At 34.5% G+C, this 19653-nt stretch overlaps 1 protein-coding gene across 3 annotated transcripts in view; it reads right to left on the reverse strand.

Moving 5' to 3' along the window:
* Positions 1–9190: 9190 nt before the first annotated feature.
* Positions 9191–19653, reverse strand: part of LOC127881156 (ER membrane protein complex subunit 1-like) — a 67116-nt gene continuing 56653 nt past the window's right edge. For all 3 annotated transcript variants that reach the window (XM_052428835.1, XM_052428834.1, XM_052428836.1), the window contains 2 exons: positions 17048–17196; positions 9191–12682 (listed from right to left, as the gene is read on the reverse strand). In XM_052428835.1, the coding sequence (XP_052284795.1) occupies positions 12522–12682; positions 17048–17196 (310 nt within the window). In that variant the 3' untranslated portion in view covers positions 9191–12521. The remainder of the gene's footprint in view (positions 12683–17047; positions 17197–19653) is intronic.

Consider the following 19653-nt stretch of genomic DNA (forward strand, 5'->3'; position numbering starts at 1 on the left):
CATTTGACGTTTAAAAACATTTTTATTTGTTATTTAAATTGAGCAGTCAAAAGACGTAAAAATGTAGTTAACATATTATTTCCATTGTTTTGATAAAGGCATTATGCCAAAACGTCATTAAAGGAGTATAATCAGAGAGTTATAATTATTTAATATCCCTTCGGATAATTCAACTGAGCTTATATGTTAAACCGTGGTTTAAGGAATTAATGTGCATTTCGCTTGCCATAGAAACAGATCAACCAACTGTCAAAATGTTAAAAGATTTTACATAATTGTGTTCATGTCGGTAGTTTATAAAAATCGTTTGATTATTTTGCTATTGTTCAACGACTGTAAACAATCAAAATCGAATAAAACAAGAAATATGTCGAAAGTGCGCAAACATCCACATACAATCCCAAATTATATGCAGTTTATTTAAGAATACTTTATTACTCGTAAAACAAACGCATTTCTGGTTTTCCTCAAGGGAAAAAGTTATTATTATTGGTAGCAGTAGAAGAAGTAGGAGAAGTAGAGGTAGTAGAAGGAACATTAGAATTACAGTAGTGAATTTAAAGTATATATCCTACCATCGTTTTGAAGATCAGGCGTGGCTTAGAAAAGAATAACGGCGGGTATATGTGTTTCAAAACACCTCTGCAGTTCTGTTACTAAAATAAAAGATTCTCAGTAAGTAATGGTGTTACATCTTTAAATTTGGTATCATAATAATAAGCACAGAACAGTCTTTATCAATCTATAAAAAACAAAAAATGTGAAATGTTGTCACAAATACAGGTTTTTTTTAACGACATGGCTCATATATAGAAAATACTAGATTAGCGTCGAATACAGAGAAGGTTATGTTGCGAGGCTTAGAATGCCGGGAGCGCGAGCCTTGGCGAGCGCTTTCGGTGTTCGAGCCGAGCAACATTAACCTTTCCGTATTCAACGCTAATCCTAGCATTATATTTATCCCATTTGATTTTTTTTCAACGTGACATTTAACATAAATAGATCTAATAATAGTCTTTAAAAAATTCACACACAAACTGACAAACTGTAAAACATGTTAAAATATCACCATATGCCTCGATTCAATTTTACGCAGTATGCGAATTGTAACACATTACGACCGCAAAAAGAAGATTTTACTTTACTATAATTCATTTTATTTTCGAAAAAAAAAGATCAAAATCCAATATGGCGGCGATTGCTCCTGACAAAATGATGTCGATGTCCACATTATTATACATGTACACCATCGACGACCTTGACAATTTCGACAAGTAAACAGACAATTGCAGCGACTGACACTTTATTTGACTTAATATACAGGGCAATACGTTTTCCGACTTCGGACGACGAATTTAAGGATGCGCAGAACGTGTTTTGACGATGCTGCGAAGCAGCTCGTCTGAGTTATCATACCATGAAAAAAAAATCACAATGGCGACCTATGTAAAAGACCGAGCCAGTCCGATTGAGATAGCTCGATTTTTCTAATCGGCATACCTCGCTGAGTATCATTGATAAAGGTAAAGGAAGCTCAGCTATATATAGGACAGCATATTCTGGGAAAAAGATTTAATAATAGTTTGAAGTTGTTAATTTTAAATCAGTTATATTCAATCGATTATATATTTATAGATCAATGAAACAACTATGCATTTTCTGTACTGTATTTGACATTTGTCGTGATTATGTAAATAAATTGCGAATGAAAACGTGTATAATTAACGTTTAACGTGATCATGAGTGTAAAGAAAATGAATTACTTCGAACCTGACATTTGTAAACGTTAAAGCGAGCATGGTATATAAACAGCATAATAGCCGTACGACATATACAAAACTCGCTCTTATGCGTACTCTCTCATTTTGCATATTTGAAAAACTTTTCAAACAAAAATTAAAGAGCCACATCAGTACACACACTATGTTTGATAATTCATTCGTTTGTTGGATATTGTTTTCTGTTTTAAACACATATTAGGTCATATCGCGGAGATTTAGTTAACCTTACCATGTGTTCATGGGCGAACTCACGTATTCAAGTCGTATTCGACTATGTGCTCATACCTACTTTCGGGAATCATCATGAAATTATTGCCGTACTTAACGAACACACATGCCTACGCTTATTGAATAAGATAAAAAACAATAATCAAAAGAGAAAAATGATATGTTCATGCACATGGGCATGTGAAATCACGTCCGTATACATAACATCATTAACTTAGAAAAGGAAACAACGAAATATAACGTTTGGTATGATATACATGTGCAATTAAAGAACATAGTGTAATTAAAGAGCATGTCAAGTTTTGAATATATCTGCTACATAACGTAATGTTATAACCCACAAACACTTTACTGTAACATAACTTTTTTTAAAGATAAGTGGTACAGAAAATACACGTCTAAAATCTGTTTAAAGATATTTCTTGTGATATTTGATCGAGAATGTAACCCGCCTCCAAATTTCGCTGAATGGGTCAAGTTCCCCACGGGTACTACTTCCTCGTACCCAATTTTTTTCGTACCCTATTCGTTTTTCGTACCCAAATTCTTTTTCGTACCCAAATTTTTTTCGTACCCATTTTTTTCGTAACCAATTTTTTTTTCGTACACAATTTTTTGGGGCATAATTTTTGCACCCAAAATATTCGTACCCATTGTTTTCGTAGCCAAAATGTTCGTACCCACATACACAATTATGGTGATGTAGATAAACTTAAATTGATGCTTTTATATCCATCCTCTTCAAAAGCATCGTCACACCAGTACTGTCAGTACTTTGATTTATAAAATGTTATGGGTATGCCGTGTGTGATCAGATGCATCAATGGCGCCCATGTTTAAATCATTTCCCCGAGAACAGGGAACGACAAAAGTACAAACAAAAACCAAAACACGTTCGAACTAGTTTTTTACCTTTAATTATCCTTTAAAATCCATCTAATAACCCATTTAACTCAATAATTGACGATTTTGCATCTAGGGTCTTTAATAATTATTATTTTAGCATAGTTAAATAAAGACCTTTATGCCATCATTTCACTATATTCAAATGAGTTTACGAACTCAATAAACTTTCTTCTTTTATCACACGCTATGTCATGTACTCATGTACATTACTGCTCTTAAAATGAACCGGAACAGTTTATCAAATAATAGCCGTTGGTAAACTCGGTTGCATTTGCAGATTTCTGCATACAAACATAATTATGTTTAAACTTGCACAATGTTTTATTTGTCTATGGTAAATGCCAATATTAACTTTGCCTATGAAAAATACCTTGATATATTGCCTGTTTACCTGAGGACATTTGTTACACGCATTAGGATTTGCACACACTCATAAAGAATTCATACGGGCCGTTATGGCTCTAGTAATATACCAAGAAACGAAAGATATTGTTTGTATTGTGGTAGTCGCGATCTAGAAGACGTGTACCATTTTATATGTAGTTGTCCATGTTACATTACTGTAAGGAGAAGATTCCTTGATAGAAAATTTTACGTTAGACCTTCAGTATATAAATTCAATTCGTTAATGGGATCTGTTAACGCATCTGTTCTTAAAAATGTTGCAAACTATATCAAATATGCACTAGATAACAGACAATCTGTTACCGTGTAATACATGTACATCACTCTCCATGTGTATGTTACGTAGTCTGTACACTGTTTTTTAATCAATATTTGCTTTTTTGTTAAAAACATTACCTAAAACATTACCTAAACAAATTGACCACTGATTTATTGTATTTAATCACATTATTTTCTAGATTATGTACTCTGCACCGATCTCGAATAAAATGTCTGTCTTGTCTTGTCATATTGTACAAAATAATATATAAATACACAAAGAATGGAAAACATTCCATTACACAACAGATAAATGAGTGGATAATACCCGTGTACAAAATGGGACGTTCTGAATTCCAGTGTGGTGCTATTTTTACCATCTTATATTTTACACAGCTCTATGCCTAACATGAATTGAAACGGAAAGCAAATATTGCAGATTATTTATAAATGGTGCGATATTTGTATTGCTTGTTGTACATTCTTAAATGTCAAAAGTATATGGATGGATTATAAACAATGCACATTACACGAAATAAGGAAAATGTGATAAATTGACAATTATGTCGAATGTATACAGTACATGTACATGTGAAATAAGTCGCGTTTATAATAAAGCGTCAAAAAATGGGGAAAATGACGCAATAAGTATGACCTTTTATGACGCCATCAATCAGCTGATTATACGGATGGCGAAAAATTATGTCATATGACTAAATTTAAAGGTTTTAAGGCCTCATACTTTTGAAGCTTAAGTTTTCTCGACTTTATTTCGTATGAAAAATCATTCAGTGGTAAAGTAAAAAGTAGTCCGTGCACGCGACAGGTATATCCCTCAAGGTTGAATACAGAATATTATATTTCATAAGGTGTTATACCGTCAATGTAGCGTTGAAAATGAGATAAATATGATTATTCTTCAATGATATTAGTTTCGACAGTGCTATGTTTTATAAAAGAGTGAGATACCAAACTACACTGCCATCATTGTTGATTTAAATCGGTATAAATACAAAGTATACTGTTTGGTAAAAATCGTGTATTGACGTAAATTTAAATTGCCTATATATATTTTCCATCATATTGCTCTGGTAAAAGGACAACTGATTATTGGTTGACTATTGACCAATTTCTTAAAATCAACTATTAGTGAAATATAGTATGATAATTCCATTATATATTCGATAAACTTATTTGCAGAAATATTGTTTGAATAAACGTGCTTTCAGTTGTGATTTGCATTTCTGTTATTTGACTTTTTGGTATTCATCGTTATTGTCCAATAATCTTTACACTTGGGACAAAATACAACTATTGTTTTTACTGATTTGAAAGCATACGACTTTGTCCATGTACTGCCACGAATTATGTCTGTTTATGAAAATGAGCTTTTGCTGCATATCATATCAAGTATTCAGGTGCCTTATTAAGGTTTAAATCAGAAAAAAGGAGTTGTGTATTAACCACTACGAAACCCTTTATGACCCTGTATTACTCTGACCATACCATTGTTCGATGCGAATGGGCAGTTAATATTATGGCGGATATATTGAATATTACATATAGACATATTTTCAAATAAACATATGGTTATGAACATTAGTAGGTCACATCAATGAACTGTTTTTAGACATTTATTTTTACAAGGGAGAAGGTGCATAATATGTACTAAATACTTTACATCTAAAAAGCATACGACAATACGAAATACAAATATACAAACATATAAGTTCGTTTTCCGATTTTCCAAACACCAAAACAAACACAAAATACAAAAAACAAACTTGTTTTCTTTAGAGTGTTTGTTGTTGTTAACATTAAAGCCTCTATAACGCTAAAAATCAACGAAAATTTCGTAAAGTGTTTCGTAAAATAAAGTTAACACCTAAACAATCAGTGTTCATTATAGCAATAGCCACAAGGAACACTAAGTTTAATTGATTAAGTTTATTTTACGAAATATTGTACGAAATGTTCGTTGATTTTGAGTAGTAATGTTACTGTAAACATCTAAATACGAAACTTATTTCCCTTTTCATATTTTGTTTTAATTGGAATATTATATAAAAATATGTCAAAATTGCAATGAAGTTTTTGCTAATATTATCGTTTTTTTGTTTTGGAAAACAGAAATCGAGTGCCCTGTGGTTGCGTGTGTGTGGGGGGGGGGGATCAATATTTACCTTCTTGAGACGTTTTCTCCTTTTGACACGCATCAGCAATTAGCTTAATGGTCGAAGCAGTTATTTTGTTTTTTAAAAAGAATAAAAATAGGAGCAAGGACTCCGATAATTTGAATCGAACAAACGATTGGATCAATCATGCATACATGCAGCATTTGCACCCGCGAAACACACATTTGTAGTCTGGAGCACGACCAACTGAGCTAACCGGCTAACATACTACGCACATCGTCAGAGGCTTAAAGCCTTGCTGGTTTCACATCCCAACACGGATACAGCAAAGTCGCCACGACGGCCAAATAAAACAATCTTATTCGTTGAATTGATATCCCCCGCAAAATCAATTTTTATGGATGGGTGCAACCCCTTGAAATACGGTATTATGATGAACAATAAGTTTAGAGTAATTGTTTGTTATGAATTGCAATTCTTCTAAATGATATCTATACACCCATGAAGTTCCATGTTGAAATATTGTAGCGTATCCTAGTTAAAGCCTTTAAAAGTAACATGATACAACAATAAAAAGGGCAATAATTCTTATTTAAGAATGTTAAGAATAATGGTTCTTGTGAATGGCACTACCTCCCATTGATTTCTACACACCCATGAAGTTGCAGGTTGAAATGTTTATTGTATCTGAAATATAGCCCTGGAAAGTTCCATCATACAAAAACAATAACGGTAATAAATCTTATTTAAGAAAGTGAAGGTTTATGGTTCTTAAGCATGGCACTTGTCTCATCATTAGTATCAATAAAACCATGAAGTTTTATGTTGAAATCTAGCATGGTATCTGAGATATAGCCCTGGAAAGTTAAATCAAATAAAACAACAAAGGGCTATAACGCTTATTAACCCTTTGCATGCTGGGTAATTTGTCTTCTGCTAAAATGTCGTCTGCTGAATTTCTAAAATTAGCATTTTCTTCGATTTTTTTCAAAGAATACTATCAGAATAGCAAACAGTTTGGATCCAGATGAGACGCCACGTTTTGTGGCGTCTCATCTGGATCCAAACTGTTTGCAAAGGCCTTTAAAATTCAGCTCCAGCGCTTTAAGGGTTAAAGAAGGTGTATGGTTATGGTTCTTTTGCACAGATCTTCTCCTCATTGATATCTATACAACTATGAAGTTTCATGTTGATAGCTTAAATCGTTTCTTGAGATATAGCCCTAAAGATTTGTGACAGACAAACAGACGAAAAACACCAATTCTATATCTCTTCGCCTTTCGAGAAAGAATATAACAGAGCAAATAAAAATGTAATTGCGTTTGCCCATAGGGATACGGAAATGATAACAATAAATCCAATATTGGACGAGTATGGATGCTCCCTTTTACGAAAGTGGTCCAAAATCATTGTAAGCGTTAATAAACAGACACGATGTAATTGATTAACCCATTTATGCCTAGCGTCTAGAAAAAAGGCCATGGCAAACAGCGTAGACCCAGATAAGACGCCGCATGATGCTGCGTCTCATCTGGGTCTGCGCTGTTTGCTTAAAGAAATTTCTGTAAGCAATATTCTTAATCTAGAAAAAAGTATACTAGACATCCCTAATTTTGAAAATAAATTGATCTGATTTAGAAGGATGGGAGAGTTCATTAGGTATAAATGGGTAAGGAACAAAATACCAATACTTAGCAGAAGAGGAAATAACATAACTAATATGTATACACAATTCATTTAACTATACTGATTTTCCGACCGACCCTTTATACACATGGGTCACAGGTAAGGATAACAGACAATGTTTAAATGTATAGCCTTGTGAATACGTAACACTGATTTGGTCACAGATATAACAAATCATATTTTATAATAATTAATATTTTATTATGGTATCCGTTTATAATCAAAATATTAAAAACAAAAATTCATTCAAACAAAGAATTCATTCTGAATTATGAAATCATCTATGTTCCAGTTGTTTGCAGGTCATGAATCGTCCATGTTTTTTATCAATACTCACATGCATTTCAATGCTTGTATTTAACCGAACCATGTGAAAACTGTTCTTATGTGACCAACGCAGCCTAGCCAGGAGCTACCCTGTCCGCTAGGTTTCGTGGTTTCATAATCAGCAAGGGCAGGTCCTGACCAGACTGCGCTAACATTGACGGCATATTGGCATATTGCATAAGACCTATTTTCCCATGACGTACCTCATCCAACATACAATCACCATGTTACTAACCAAACGCGAGATACTATAAGCCCCATGTACTTCCAACTAGACGTTCAACATTCACATACATATTGACAGTGAAAATGCTACTTATGCTTTAAATTTCTCTTTAAAAGGTTACAATACATCAATTTGACCAATCATCAGACGTACCGGTATATTATCAGTAACCTTGCCTGGTGTATAGTGACCCATTTTTCTGCATTGTATAAATAAAACTGAAATGCGGTTTAAAGTGGTTATTTTGCCTTTTTTCATGACGTCATTTGTTTATGGTGTTTTGTCATTTCAATTTGTTTGTTTTCAATATTAGGACGTTAACAGAAAAAAAACTGAAGGTGTATAAAGAGTACCAGAGTAATGACGTTAACAGAGAAGTTCATTTGCTATTCAAGGCAACGTTTCAGGCTTTCTAAAAATCAATCAGTAAATGTATATGTAAGCAATTCTAACTCATCTCAATCGGAATGAGTATGTTTCAGGGCCTTAAATGGCCTATGTTGCAACCCAGTATACTATATGATCAAAACATTCATTTTTTATTTATTACTTGTATGAAAAATGAGCGGCATTTAAAAATATAACACAAATTATAAACTTATGGTAAAAAGGGGCGAAAAATACCGGTTTCGGCACGGACGACGCAATCTTGACTATCACGTGATTACCACCTCTGTAATTTCTTCAATAGAATAAATTTCGTCTACTATCATGAACTTTTCAACAACAACAGAGAATTGAAGTTTGCGACATGAAAGCATTCTCATCATAATACGATTAACATGGGCACACGGGTTTGAGCTGGTGTGTAATGACATATACAATCAACACTTAATGCAAAATGTGTATACAAATTGTTCACAATGTTATCAAAGAGATATATATCAACTATGATAAAAAGGTCAGCAAATTTCAGAATAACATCCAATATGATAAGATTTAATGTTATTTTACTTATGTTATTTTTTTTTCAATAAGCAAGCATGCTCTAGCAATAACTGATCAAACTAGCTTTTTTCATAATCTGATTACCGGGATTAATCAAAATGTATACATGAACATTTCAGCAAAAATTGTGCAATTAAAAAACTTTGTGTCTGATTTGGAATTGTGCTATGTATGCCTTGTAAGAAACTCAGATGTGACCAAGATCAAAATTCAATAAAGCAACGAGTTCATAAATACATGCTAGTATCTCAACAAGATTTGAAAACAAAACAAATACATTAGTAGTCAAATGTGATGAACAACATTTATTGCACATAAATAAGAATTTGCAATGAAATGAACATGCATTTGAAATTACAACAAAGGCCCCTATTCACCAAAGCATTCTTTGAGTTAAGCATACAGAATTGGCTTAGACCAAATACATTGCTTCAGAGTTTGTTTAGATGCAGCCTAACTTGGTCAATAAGGTTAACCCATTCATGCCTAGCGTCCTGAAAAAAGGACATTGCAAACAGCGTAAACCCAGATGAGACGCCGCATGATGCGGCGTCTCATCTGAGTCTACGCTGTTTGCTTAAAGGAATTTCTGTAAGAATTGTTCTAAATATAGAAATAAATATACTAGACATCCCTAATTTTGGAAATAAATTGATCCAATTGAGAAGGATGGGAGAGTTCACTAGGCATTAAAGGGTTAAAATCAGACCATTCACAAGAAGATTGATGTAAGTAGAAGAGTCGACTATCAAATTAGATTACATACATATTGTTTACTTTTAGAATGTTACTTTAATACAAACATATATTTTATTATTCAACATTATTCCAAGAATCAGTTGGTAAATTAGTTGGTAAAAACAGAGACCAGCAATAAATGTTTATTGCTTATCTTTTATAAAGACAGCCTCATAATGTACCGGAGGAATACATGCTTTGAGCACTGCTGACATCTACATTTGGACAACATCTATAGCATGGACAAAGTGTTCATACACTAGTGAACTCTTTTTTAGTAATTTCATGCTTAAAATAGTTCCCATGGATATACACAGTTGAATTCTTGCATGTTTACAGCAGTTTGAGTAATAACTGTAGTTTTTTCCCTATAGTATACTTGGTACTTAAATTTTAATAAACACCATTTCAGTAAGAAACCCCATACACTCACTTAAATGTGTATGGATTGTAAGTGAATGTGTGGCTTGAGGTTCGTTGCAGATAAACAAGTGTCAACATCAATATTTTCCACAATTATTCAATTGTCACATCTGCATTATTATGTGTCTTGTACTGTGAAAATTGGGCATAATGCATGTGCGTAAAGTGACGCCCCATATTAGGGAATGACACTTCGCTTTAATGGTATTTTTCGTTTAAAGTTAGTCCCTTTTTACCAAAAATCTAGTTTAAGCAGAAAGTGTCTTCCCTGATTAGCCTGTGCGGACTGCACAAGCTAATTTGGGACAACACTTTACGCACATGCATTATGCCCAGTTTTCTCCAAACACGACTCTTATAAAAGTTGATCGTTGGCATGAACTTACATTTACATGATCAAAGGGAGACTAATCAAATACATTCTGTTGACCAAATATAGGGTACATAAATAGCAAATGTGTTCCAAATAAATATAGGGCAAACTAATCATATCATACTTTTGATAAATCAAACAACACTGATTACTCAACATACATGGAGTTCATTTTAAAGAACTACAACAACTACCTTTCACTTTAAAATGATTTTAGTCTTATTCACAAAACACAAAGTATTTTGGAATGCATTTTAAGTATTTTTAACAAAATATCAGTTTTGGCAGTGCATGGCCACTTACAAAAATAAAAAGTGTATTTGACGATTATACATGTAAAAGAAAATATAGCTAAAAGGAGAAATTTTAAATCTTTAACAGAGGCTATAGTAATATTAGCATCTTGGCATACCTTCTATAACTAACATGGACGACATACAACTTAAAAGTATTGATAACAATATATGAATGATATCAAGTGACCAAAACGTTTTCCAACTAATTCTGCAACAATATGGTATATGGCCAACATAAGCCAACATTTTGTGATATAAATATGTATTACATTTATATGAAGTCTTGTTAAAATAATACAAACAGAAATAATTTGTAACATGACATTTTATTTAAAAGAAAAATTTCAATTTCAATTTAGAAGACAATGTGGCCAGTTTTTCTTATTTAACCCTTTCCCACTCGGAAGAAAAGTGAAAATGCTATGAGCAAACAGGATATAACCAGAACAGCCTGCAAGTAACATGCATTTATCAGAGCAGTGCTCTAATGGCTTTGAAAGTGAAAGAAAAAAGTCTGCCATGATTAACTATAACACTATATTAATCTATTAAAAGAAAAAAAACAGTGCGCCTTTAACCCATTTATGCCTAATTGACTACTAGTATCCCATCCTTCAAAATTGTATCAATTCATTTAAACAAGAGTACCGCATAACAGGTGCCAACACTTGGCTGCGGGTGCATTTTTGAATAAATGAAAACTTGTTAAAAAATATTTATATTTTTTTTTAGAGGTCACAGTGACCTTGACCTTTGACCTAGTGACAAATATGGGTGTGGTATGTAGAACTCATCAAGGTGCAGCTACATATGAAGATTCAAAGTTGTAGGTTGAAACACTTTGATTTTAGAGCCAATGTTCAAAACCTTGACAAAATGTTAAGGTTTTAGCACGACACGGACGGCGTACACGACACGACGAGCTGGCTATGACAATACCTCGGGTTTTCTCCGAAAACGGCCGAGCTTGAAATTAGGGATGTCTAGTATATTTATTTCTATATTTAGAAATCATCATGCAGTGTCTCATCTGAGTCTACGCTGTTTTTTCTAAACGCTAGGCATAAATGGGTTAACTTTTATCATGTTTCAATTTTAGAATGAATCTTCAGAAATATTCAAAAAAGGAACGCATTGTGGTTTCAATATCATCATAAGAAATTAATTTATTTAGATGATCTACACAAGACATATTTCCTGTTGAAAGGAGAAATCTAATTAGCAAATCAAGAAATGTGTTTGTTGGAAACACTATGTCCCCTTCTGCGCCGCTTTGATTTAGTTTTTTTTACCTTTGACCTTGAAGGATGACCTTGACCTTTTACCACTCAAAATGTGCAGCTCCAGGAGATACACATGCATGCCAAATATGAAGTTGCTATCTTCAATATAGCAAAAGTTATTGCAAAATGTTAAAGTTGGCGCATACAAACCAACTGACAGACAGGGTTTCCGTAAAAAACAATATGTCCCCCAATATTTTTTTTTTTTTATAAATTATATTTTTTTGTGAAAATATTCGTCAAATAGATTAAAGAAATGTTTCTGACAGAAGATTGTGCAAAGACTGCCAGCTTTCTGCAACTGACAGCAGAGATCCAAGTCCCGCAACTCTGATTTTACATTATGCACTTCAGTCAGACAATGAGCATAGCAACCTGCAACCAGACTAGTGATGCAAAGTCTCACAACTCTGACTGCTCACATATCAAGTCCGACAACTCTGTCCCCTCACATACCAAGTCCTACAAATCTGTCCCCTCACATACCAAGTCCCACAACTCTGTCCTCTCACATCCACTGTCGACTCAGGGCCTTTCTGGCAGCCAGTTTCTGGGTGATGAATGAGGCCACTAACATCGCTAGCACCACACTGGCAATCAGCCAGTGTTCAAAGTCCTCCTTCAGTACGTCAAACATCTTTGAAGGCTGAACTTGTGTTTGGAAGAGGTCTGGAATTAAACAAAGGAAACAAATAACTTATGCTTATTTAAGCTCAAATGCATCGGAAGCCTGATTGGAAACACTCTCAAGTCCGTTTTTATGTAGAACCAGTACTTGGTGTCTTGTGGGGACATCTAAAAAATGCTCCCACAGTGGGGATGGAACCAATGAGCTCCAGTTGCTAGAAAGACATCATATCTACTACGTCAGATAACTGAAGTTATACATGCATGACAGAATACAACCATTGAGATCTTAAAGTTAATGAGTGTTTCAAACCAATCTGAAATAGAAAACACAAGTTTGTTTACCCTCATCCAGCCTTTATGTTATATACAAATTTAACCCATTTATGCCTAGCGTCTAGAAAAGAGGCCTTGGCAAACAGCGTAGACCCAGATGAGACGCCGCATGATGCGAGAGTCCACTGGGCATAAGTGGGTCAAATCTCTTACAGGAGAACATGCATCTGGATTTTGTTAACACTTTGCATGCTGGGAAATTTGTCTTCTGCTAAAATGTCTTCTGCTGAATTTCTAAAATTAGCATTTTCTTCGATTTTTTTCAAAGAATATTATCAGAATAGCAAACAGTTTGGATCCTGATGAGACGCCACGTTCTGTGGCGTCTCATCTGGATCCAAACAGTTTGCAAAGGCCTTCAAAATTCGGTTCCCGCACTGAAAGGGTTAATTTAAAAGCTGTTGACGTTCTCAATCAACTTCAGCTTTTGCTCAACATACATAAAACACGTAATCAAACATATACCAGTACAGGGACTGTGGCGCAGGATTGTTTTGCTAACTAAAGGGGGATTTCTTCAATTTATTTTATGCTGTCCGGTGATTAATAGAGAAATATCAGTGAAATAAAACTGATATTTCACTGTTGTAAACAGTGAAAAATATCAGCAATTTTTTTTTTTCGCGGAAATGACGTCATATATCAAGCGAAACTATCCAGTTAAACACTTTTACAATGTAAATAAACGGTGAAAAAAGATAAAATAAAAAGAAAAATTGTTGGATTCGATGGAATTTCGATTTTAATTCACTAGTGATCATACAAAATTCATATTTAATATGATCACTCGTGAAATAAAATCAATATTCCATTTAATCAAACAAATATCCTCAATGAATCACAGGATAATTTTACCCTGTCCTTCAGCTGGTACCAGCAAAATGGACTCGTATGTGATAAATTAGTCCTTGACTGGAGTTAAAGTCTGGTATTGTGTTGTTGTTGCAATGTTTGGATTTTTTTGCAGTTTTACTCAGTATAACTCACATAGTTTTAATGCAAGAAAGTGTAAGTCTTGGCAATTCTTATTCAACACTTTTATATTTCTAACTTATCAACAAGATCTAAGCAGAGCTCCAGATAAAATGTGTATCTGCATATTTACGCATTGAAAAAATAAAAACAAGAGTTCCGCGGTCGGAGATGACCGCATTGAAGCCGGATTTTTGATTTAAATGACAGGAAAGTACCTTTCGTGTTTTTGTCAATGCAATACTTAAATTACTGAAATATTGTTCAAAGGTCAAAATGAAATGTAAGTACTTTTCAAGGCATGAGCAAACCTTGTGTTATGTTTTGAATGCATGCATATACATGAACAACAATAACATTTAAGGTCACAAATATGAACTTGAATTGACAATTAGGAAAGTTTGATCTCAATTTTTTTATTAGCAAATTAGTAACATATTGTTTGAAGTTTCCATCAATTTCATTATCAAATGTAAGAAAATAAACTTAGATGAAATAATACTATTTATTACAAAGTTATAACATGAAATAAGAACTTTAACATTTTTACATTCAAGGTCACAGTGACCTTGACCTTCAAATGAATGACCTTGAAATGTCCAGTGGTTACTTACTAGTTCTGGCCAACCTTCATGTCAAGTTTCAAGACTCTAGGTCCAAGCATACCAAAGTTATAACAACTTTAACATTTTTACATTCAAGGTCACAGTGACCTTGACCTTCAAATGAATGACCTTGAAATGTCCAGTGGTTACTTACTAGTTCTGGCCAACCTTCATGTCAAGTTTCAAGACTCTAGGTCCAAGCATACCAAAGTTATAACAACTTTAACATTTTTATATTGAAGGTCACAGTGACCTTCACCTTCAAATGAATGACCTTGAAATGACCAGTGGTCATCTGTTAATCCTGGCCAACCTTCATGTCAAGTTTGAAGACTCTAGGTCCAAGCATACCAAAGTTATACCATGAAATAAGAACTTTAACATTTTTACATTCAAGGTCACAGTGACCTTGACCTTCAAATGAATGACCTTGAAATGACCAGTGGTTACTAACTAGTTATGGCCAACCTTCATGTCAAGTTTCAAGACTCTAGGTCCAAGCATACCAAAGTTATAACAACTTTAACATTTTTTATATTGAAGGTCACAGTGACCTTGACCTTCAAATGAATGACCTTGAAATGACCAGTGGTCATCTGTTAATCCTGGCCAACCTTCATGTCAAGTTTGAAGACTCTAGGTCCAAGCATACCAAAGTTATACCATGAAATAAGAACTTTAACATTTTCGAGCACGCCGCCACCCCGCCCGCCCCCCCCGCCCGCCCGACAACATCAATCTATAAGCCGAGATTTTTTCGAAAAAAATCCGGCTAAAAAGCATTAAAAATCGGCCCAATACGTAACAAAACGCTTTACAAATCTGGGTACGTATTTTAAATCGATTAAAGTGCGTAACCGGTTAACCAATAATCCAGTTAAGTTTTTAGTGTCAGTTAACCTTTGAATCAAGAGTAAGTCAATCAAAATAAGCTTGTAATACAAATGGCCGCCCATCATGTTTGTGGATCAAAAAGGGACGTTTTAAGCAACTTGCGGGAATATTTTTAAAGAAAGTCTGTTCATATCGTCACTTTAAATTCCTTCTATTTGCATTTAACAATATAAATAACAAATAATAATACTATCTCTAGATCAAACACGCCTTTTACTTTTTTCCGTTTTCTATGGAAATGGAATATACCCCTAAATATTCCTAACCCTTTATGGCTGAAACAAAGGAGTAAAATACGCATTGACAATAATATCAGGAGGTGAAATACCCTTTAGACTAAATCCTTATCTAGAGTTCTGGATCTAAGACATACTTAAGTGTCGGCAGTAGTATATGATATGAAACAAACTACATTATATCCACACCCAGTCCATATGCCAGCACCAGAGTAGTGGACTCCAGTCCTGTAGGTGTTGTATGCAGACCTTGTCTGGTAATAATTGACGTTATGCAGTATATTAGATTTGAACCTCTCTCTGTGAAAAGGGGGTTTAATGCATGTGTGTTAAGTGTTGTCTGAGATAAGCCTATGCAGTCCACACATGCTTATTATGAATGACATTTTCTCTTTCTGCCTATACTAGATTTACGTCAAGAACAGTCTTCCTTTAAACAAGAAATACAATACGAGAGGCCCATGAGGGCCTGAATCGCTCTACTGCTATAAACACTGTGCAAATTTGGAAAGAATGAGATGGAAACTGTGTACTTAATCGCGCAAACGAGAAGAATTTTCTCAAAATCAAGGGGAGATTATTGTGTACTTATTTCTCCGATACTGCTCATATTCAATAGGGTTCAAGTCCTCATTGATATAAAGATACTGTGCAAATTTGGAAATAATTGGATGAAAACTGTGGAATTAATTGGGTAAACAAGCGGTATTTTTTTTTTCTCATTCAAGGGGAAGTCATTCTGGACTTATTGCTTCGATATTGCTCTTTGTATCAATAAGGACCCTTTTTTAAAAAGACACTGTGCAAGTTTGCCAAGAATTGGATGAAAATTATGAACTTTATCACATAAAAAAACTGAATTTTTCATTTCTTTCTCAAATTCAAGGGGAGATAATTCTGAACTTATAACTCCGATATTGCTCATTTTCAATAGAGTTTGACTCATCATTCAGATAAAGACGCTGTGCAACTGTGGACTTTATTGCGTAAACAAGCCTTATTTCACAATTTTCTCAAATTCAAGGGGAGATAATTCTGGACTTTTTACTCTGATGTAACCCATTTTCAATAGGGTTTGAGTCCTCATTAATATAAAACCACTGAACAAGTTTGAAAAGAATCGGATGAAAACTGTTAGACTTTATCCCGTAAACAAGAAAAAGTATAAAGCACGCACGGACGGACGGATGATGGAAACCACGCCATGACATAAGCTCTTCCGGCCTTTGGCCAGTAGAGCTGAACTGTAGATAGTGCTGTCCCTGAATAGCCTGTGTGGACTGTACAGACTTATCTGGGACCACACTTAACGCACATGCATTAAACTTCTTTTTTCACAGAGTGTGGGTCATGTCTATTCTTACCCAGTCCATAGGCCAGCACCAGAGACGTGGACTCCAGTCCAGTAGGTGAAGTGTGGAGACCTCGTATATGACTCAGTGTCTGGTAATAGTTGATTATGCCCTCGGTGTGCACAGGCAGTTCAGGTATGTATGGTACTGTACCCTCCTCTCTGAAGCAAACACATGCAGATGGTTGAGGAGGGGGATTTAACCCATTTATGCCCAGTGGACTCTCCCATCATTCTAAATTGGATCAATTTATTTCCAAAATAAGGGATGTCTAGTATATTAATTTCTATATTTAGAATATTTCCTACCAAAATTCCTTTAAGCAAACAGCGCACACAATGTTGAGACGCCGCATCATGCTGCGTCTCATCTGGGTCTACGCTGTTTGCCAAGGCCTTTTTTCTAGACGCTAGGCATAAATGGGTTAATAAGGAATACATCGATGTCTCTAGAAAATATCTGATTTCTTAAGATAGCATTAAAGAATATATGGACCTTTCTTGCGAATGCCTTTTTAAATATTGGTTGAGGACCAAAAGCCGAATGAAATTATGCCCTTCATCTATCTGATTTGTTAATACGATGTCCTATAACATGAAACTGCAATGGACAGGACAAGGAGGCTAGTGTTTCTTCTTTCTATTCGAGCCTTGTTCTGAGAAAACTGGACTTAATGCATGTGCGTAAAGTGTCATCCCAGATAAGCCTGTGTAGTCTGCACAGGCTAATCAGGGACGACACTTTCCATCAACTTGATTTTCAGTAAGGAGGGACTTCCTTGAAACTAAAAATACCCTTAAAGGGGAAAGTGTCGTCCCTGATTAGCCTGTGCAGACTGCACAGGCTTATCTGGGATGACAATTTACGTACATGCCTTGAGCCCACTTTTCACGGAACAAGGCTCATTTCATAAACTTTCTCTATGTTTTAAGTGAATGAGTGAATATTTAATTAGGCCTGACATAAATCCACTCAATTATGATATACATGTATAGGCAAAACTGTGTATAAACAACAGCTGTCAGAGGACAGCGCACTTGACCATTTGAGTGCTTCACAGTATAATGTAAGCCATCATGGGGAAATTTTTCATATTCAATAATTTATTAGACGATCTTTCAAAAATAAAAAAGGATACCAACATTTTTTATTTATTTATTTATTTTTTTTTTGGGGGGGGGGGGGGGTAGGGGGGTTGAGAGGGGGGTATAATGTGGGGTGTGGTCATTTATTAGACAATCTTTCAAAAAAAAGGGGAAAAAAAAATGGGGGGGGGGATGGGGGGGGGAGGGGGGTATAATGTGGGGTGGGGTCATTTATAAGATGATCTTTCAAAAATAAAAAAAGTAAAAAATAAAATTATTTTGGGGCACGTAGTTTTGTTTGGGTGGAATCCATATCTGGTTTTCAGGTAAGTGTTGTTTTGTCAAAGTATTAATAAAATCTGATCATAAATAAAGAAGTAGTGGCAATTTAACCAAAATGTTCATCATCTAAGTATAAAAAGGGCCATAATTCTGTCAAAAAGCTTGCTATAGTTGTCTGCTCTTGTTTGTAAGTTGGGGTCATGATGGTTAACAAGTATGCAAAATATGAAAGCAATATGTCAAGGGACATCAAAAATATTCGGGGTAGTACGCAAACTTTAACATTTGCTGCATATTCTGGAAAAGGGGCCATACTTATATAAAAATGCTTGATAGAGTTGTCTGCTCTTGTTTATAGGTGTGGGTCATGTTGGTAAACAAGCATGCAAAATATGAAAGCAATATGTCAAGGGACAATGAAAATAATTGGGGCAGTACGAAAACTTTAACATTTGCACGGAAACGGAAACGCCGGGGTGAGTAGGATAGCTCCACTATATATATTTCATATATAATAGTCGAGCTAAAAATGAATTGTTTTTCAAAATGCTGTAAATAAATTATGCATTCGAGTTATGTCAATATCTCAGATGTACTAAATTGCAAATAAATTTAGTATCAGATTATTGTGTGAAAATCTGCATCCATTTACTAGTTAAATAAACAACAAGACCTGTGTATGTGAAACACCATTCCCCCTACTGCGCCTTGAAGCCGCACATCAGCTATTTTAAAGAAAATTGTTAAGTCCGAGGCCCATTACTATGCCAAAAATCAATTGATCAAAAGAAACTCACAATCTATCTTTAGGTCATGAAGTTAGACTTACATACCAAAAATTAGCTCAATATCTGAAAGCTTTGCAAAAAACCCTCTGGAAAGCAGTTATTATAGAGGAAATTTCTAAGTCCAAGGCCCATAACTTCGCCAAAAATTAATGGACTGGAACGACATTGACACTTCATCTGTATGTCAAGAAGGTGGATTCACCAAAAATGAGGTCAATATCTGAAAGCGTTGCATAAAAAACTCAGGAAAACTGAATGCCCGACAAACAGAGGGACAGACAGTGCAACTGCTATATGCCACCCTACCAGTAGCATAAACACTAATTCGTAGCTATGTGACGATTTTGCATAGAGTTTCAATGAACAATAATCACATATTATAACAGCGGACATGTAAAAAAACAAAACAGCATAAAAAATAACTGAGTATAATTAGCAGCAATTATGTGTGCTCTAATTTATT

The sequence above is a fragment of the Dreissena polymorpha genome, chromosome 5, assembly GCF_020536995.1.
Source record: "Dreissena polymorpha isolate Duluth1 chromosome 5, UMN_Dpol_1.0, whole genome shotgun sequence".
Classification (NCBI taxonomy): Eukaryota; Metazoa; Mollusca; class Bivalvia; order Myida; family Dreissenidae; genus Dreissena; species Dreissena polymorpha.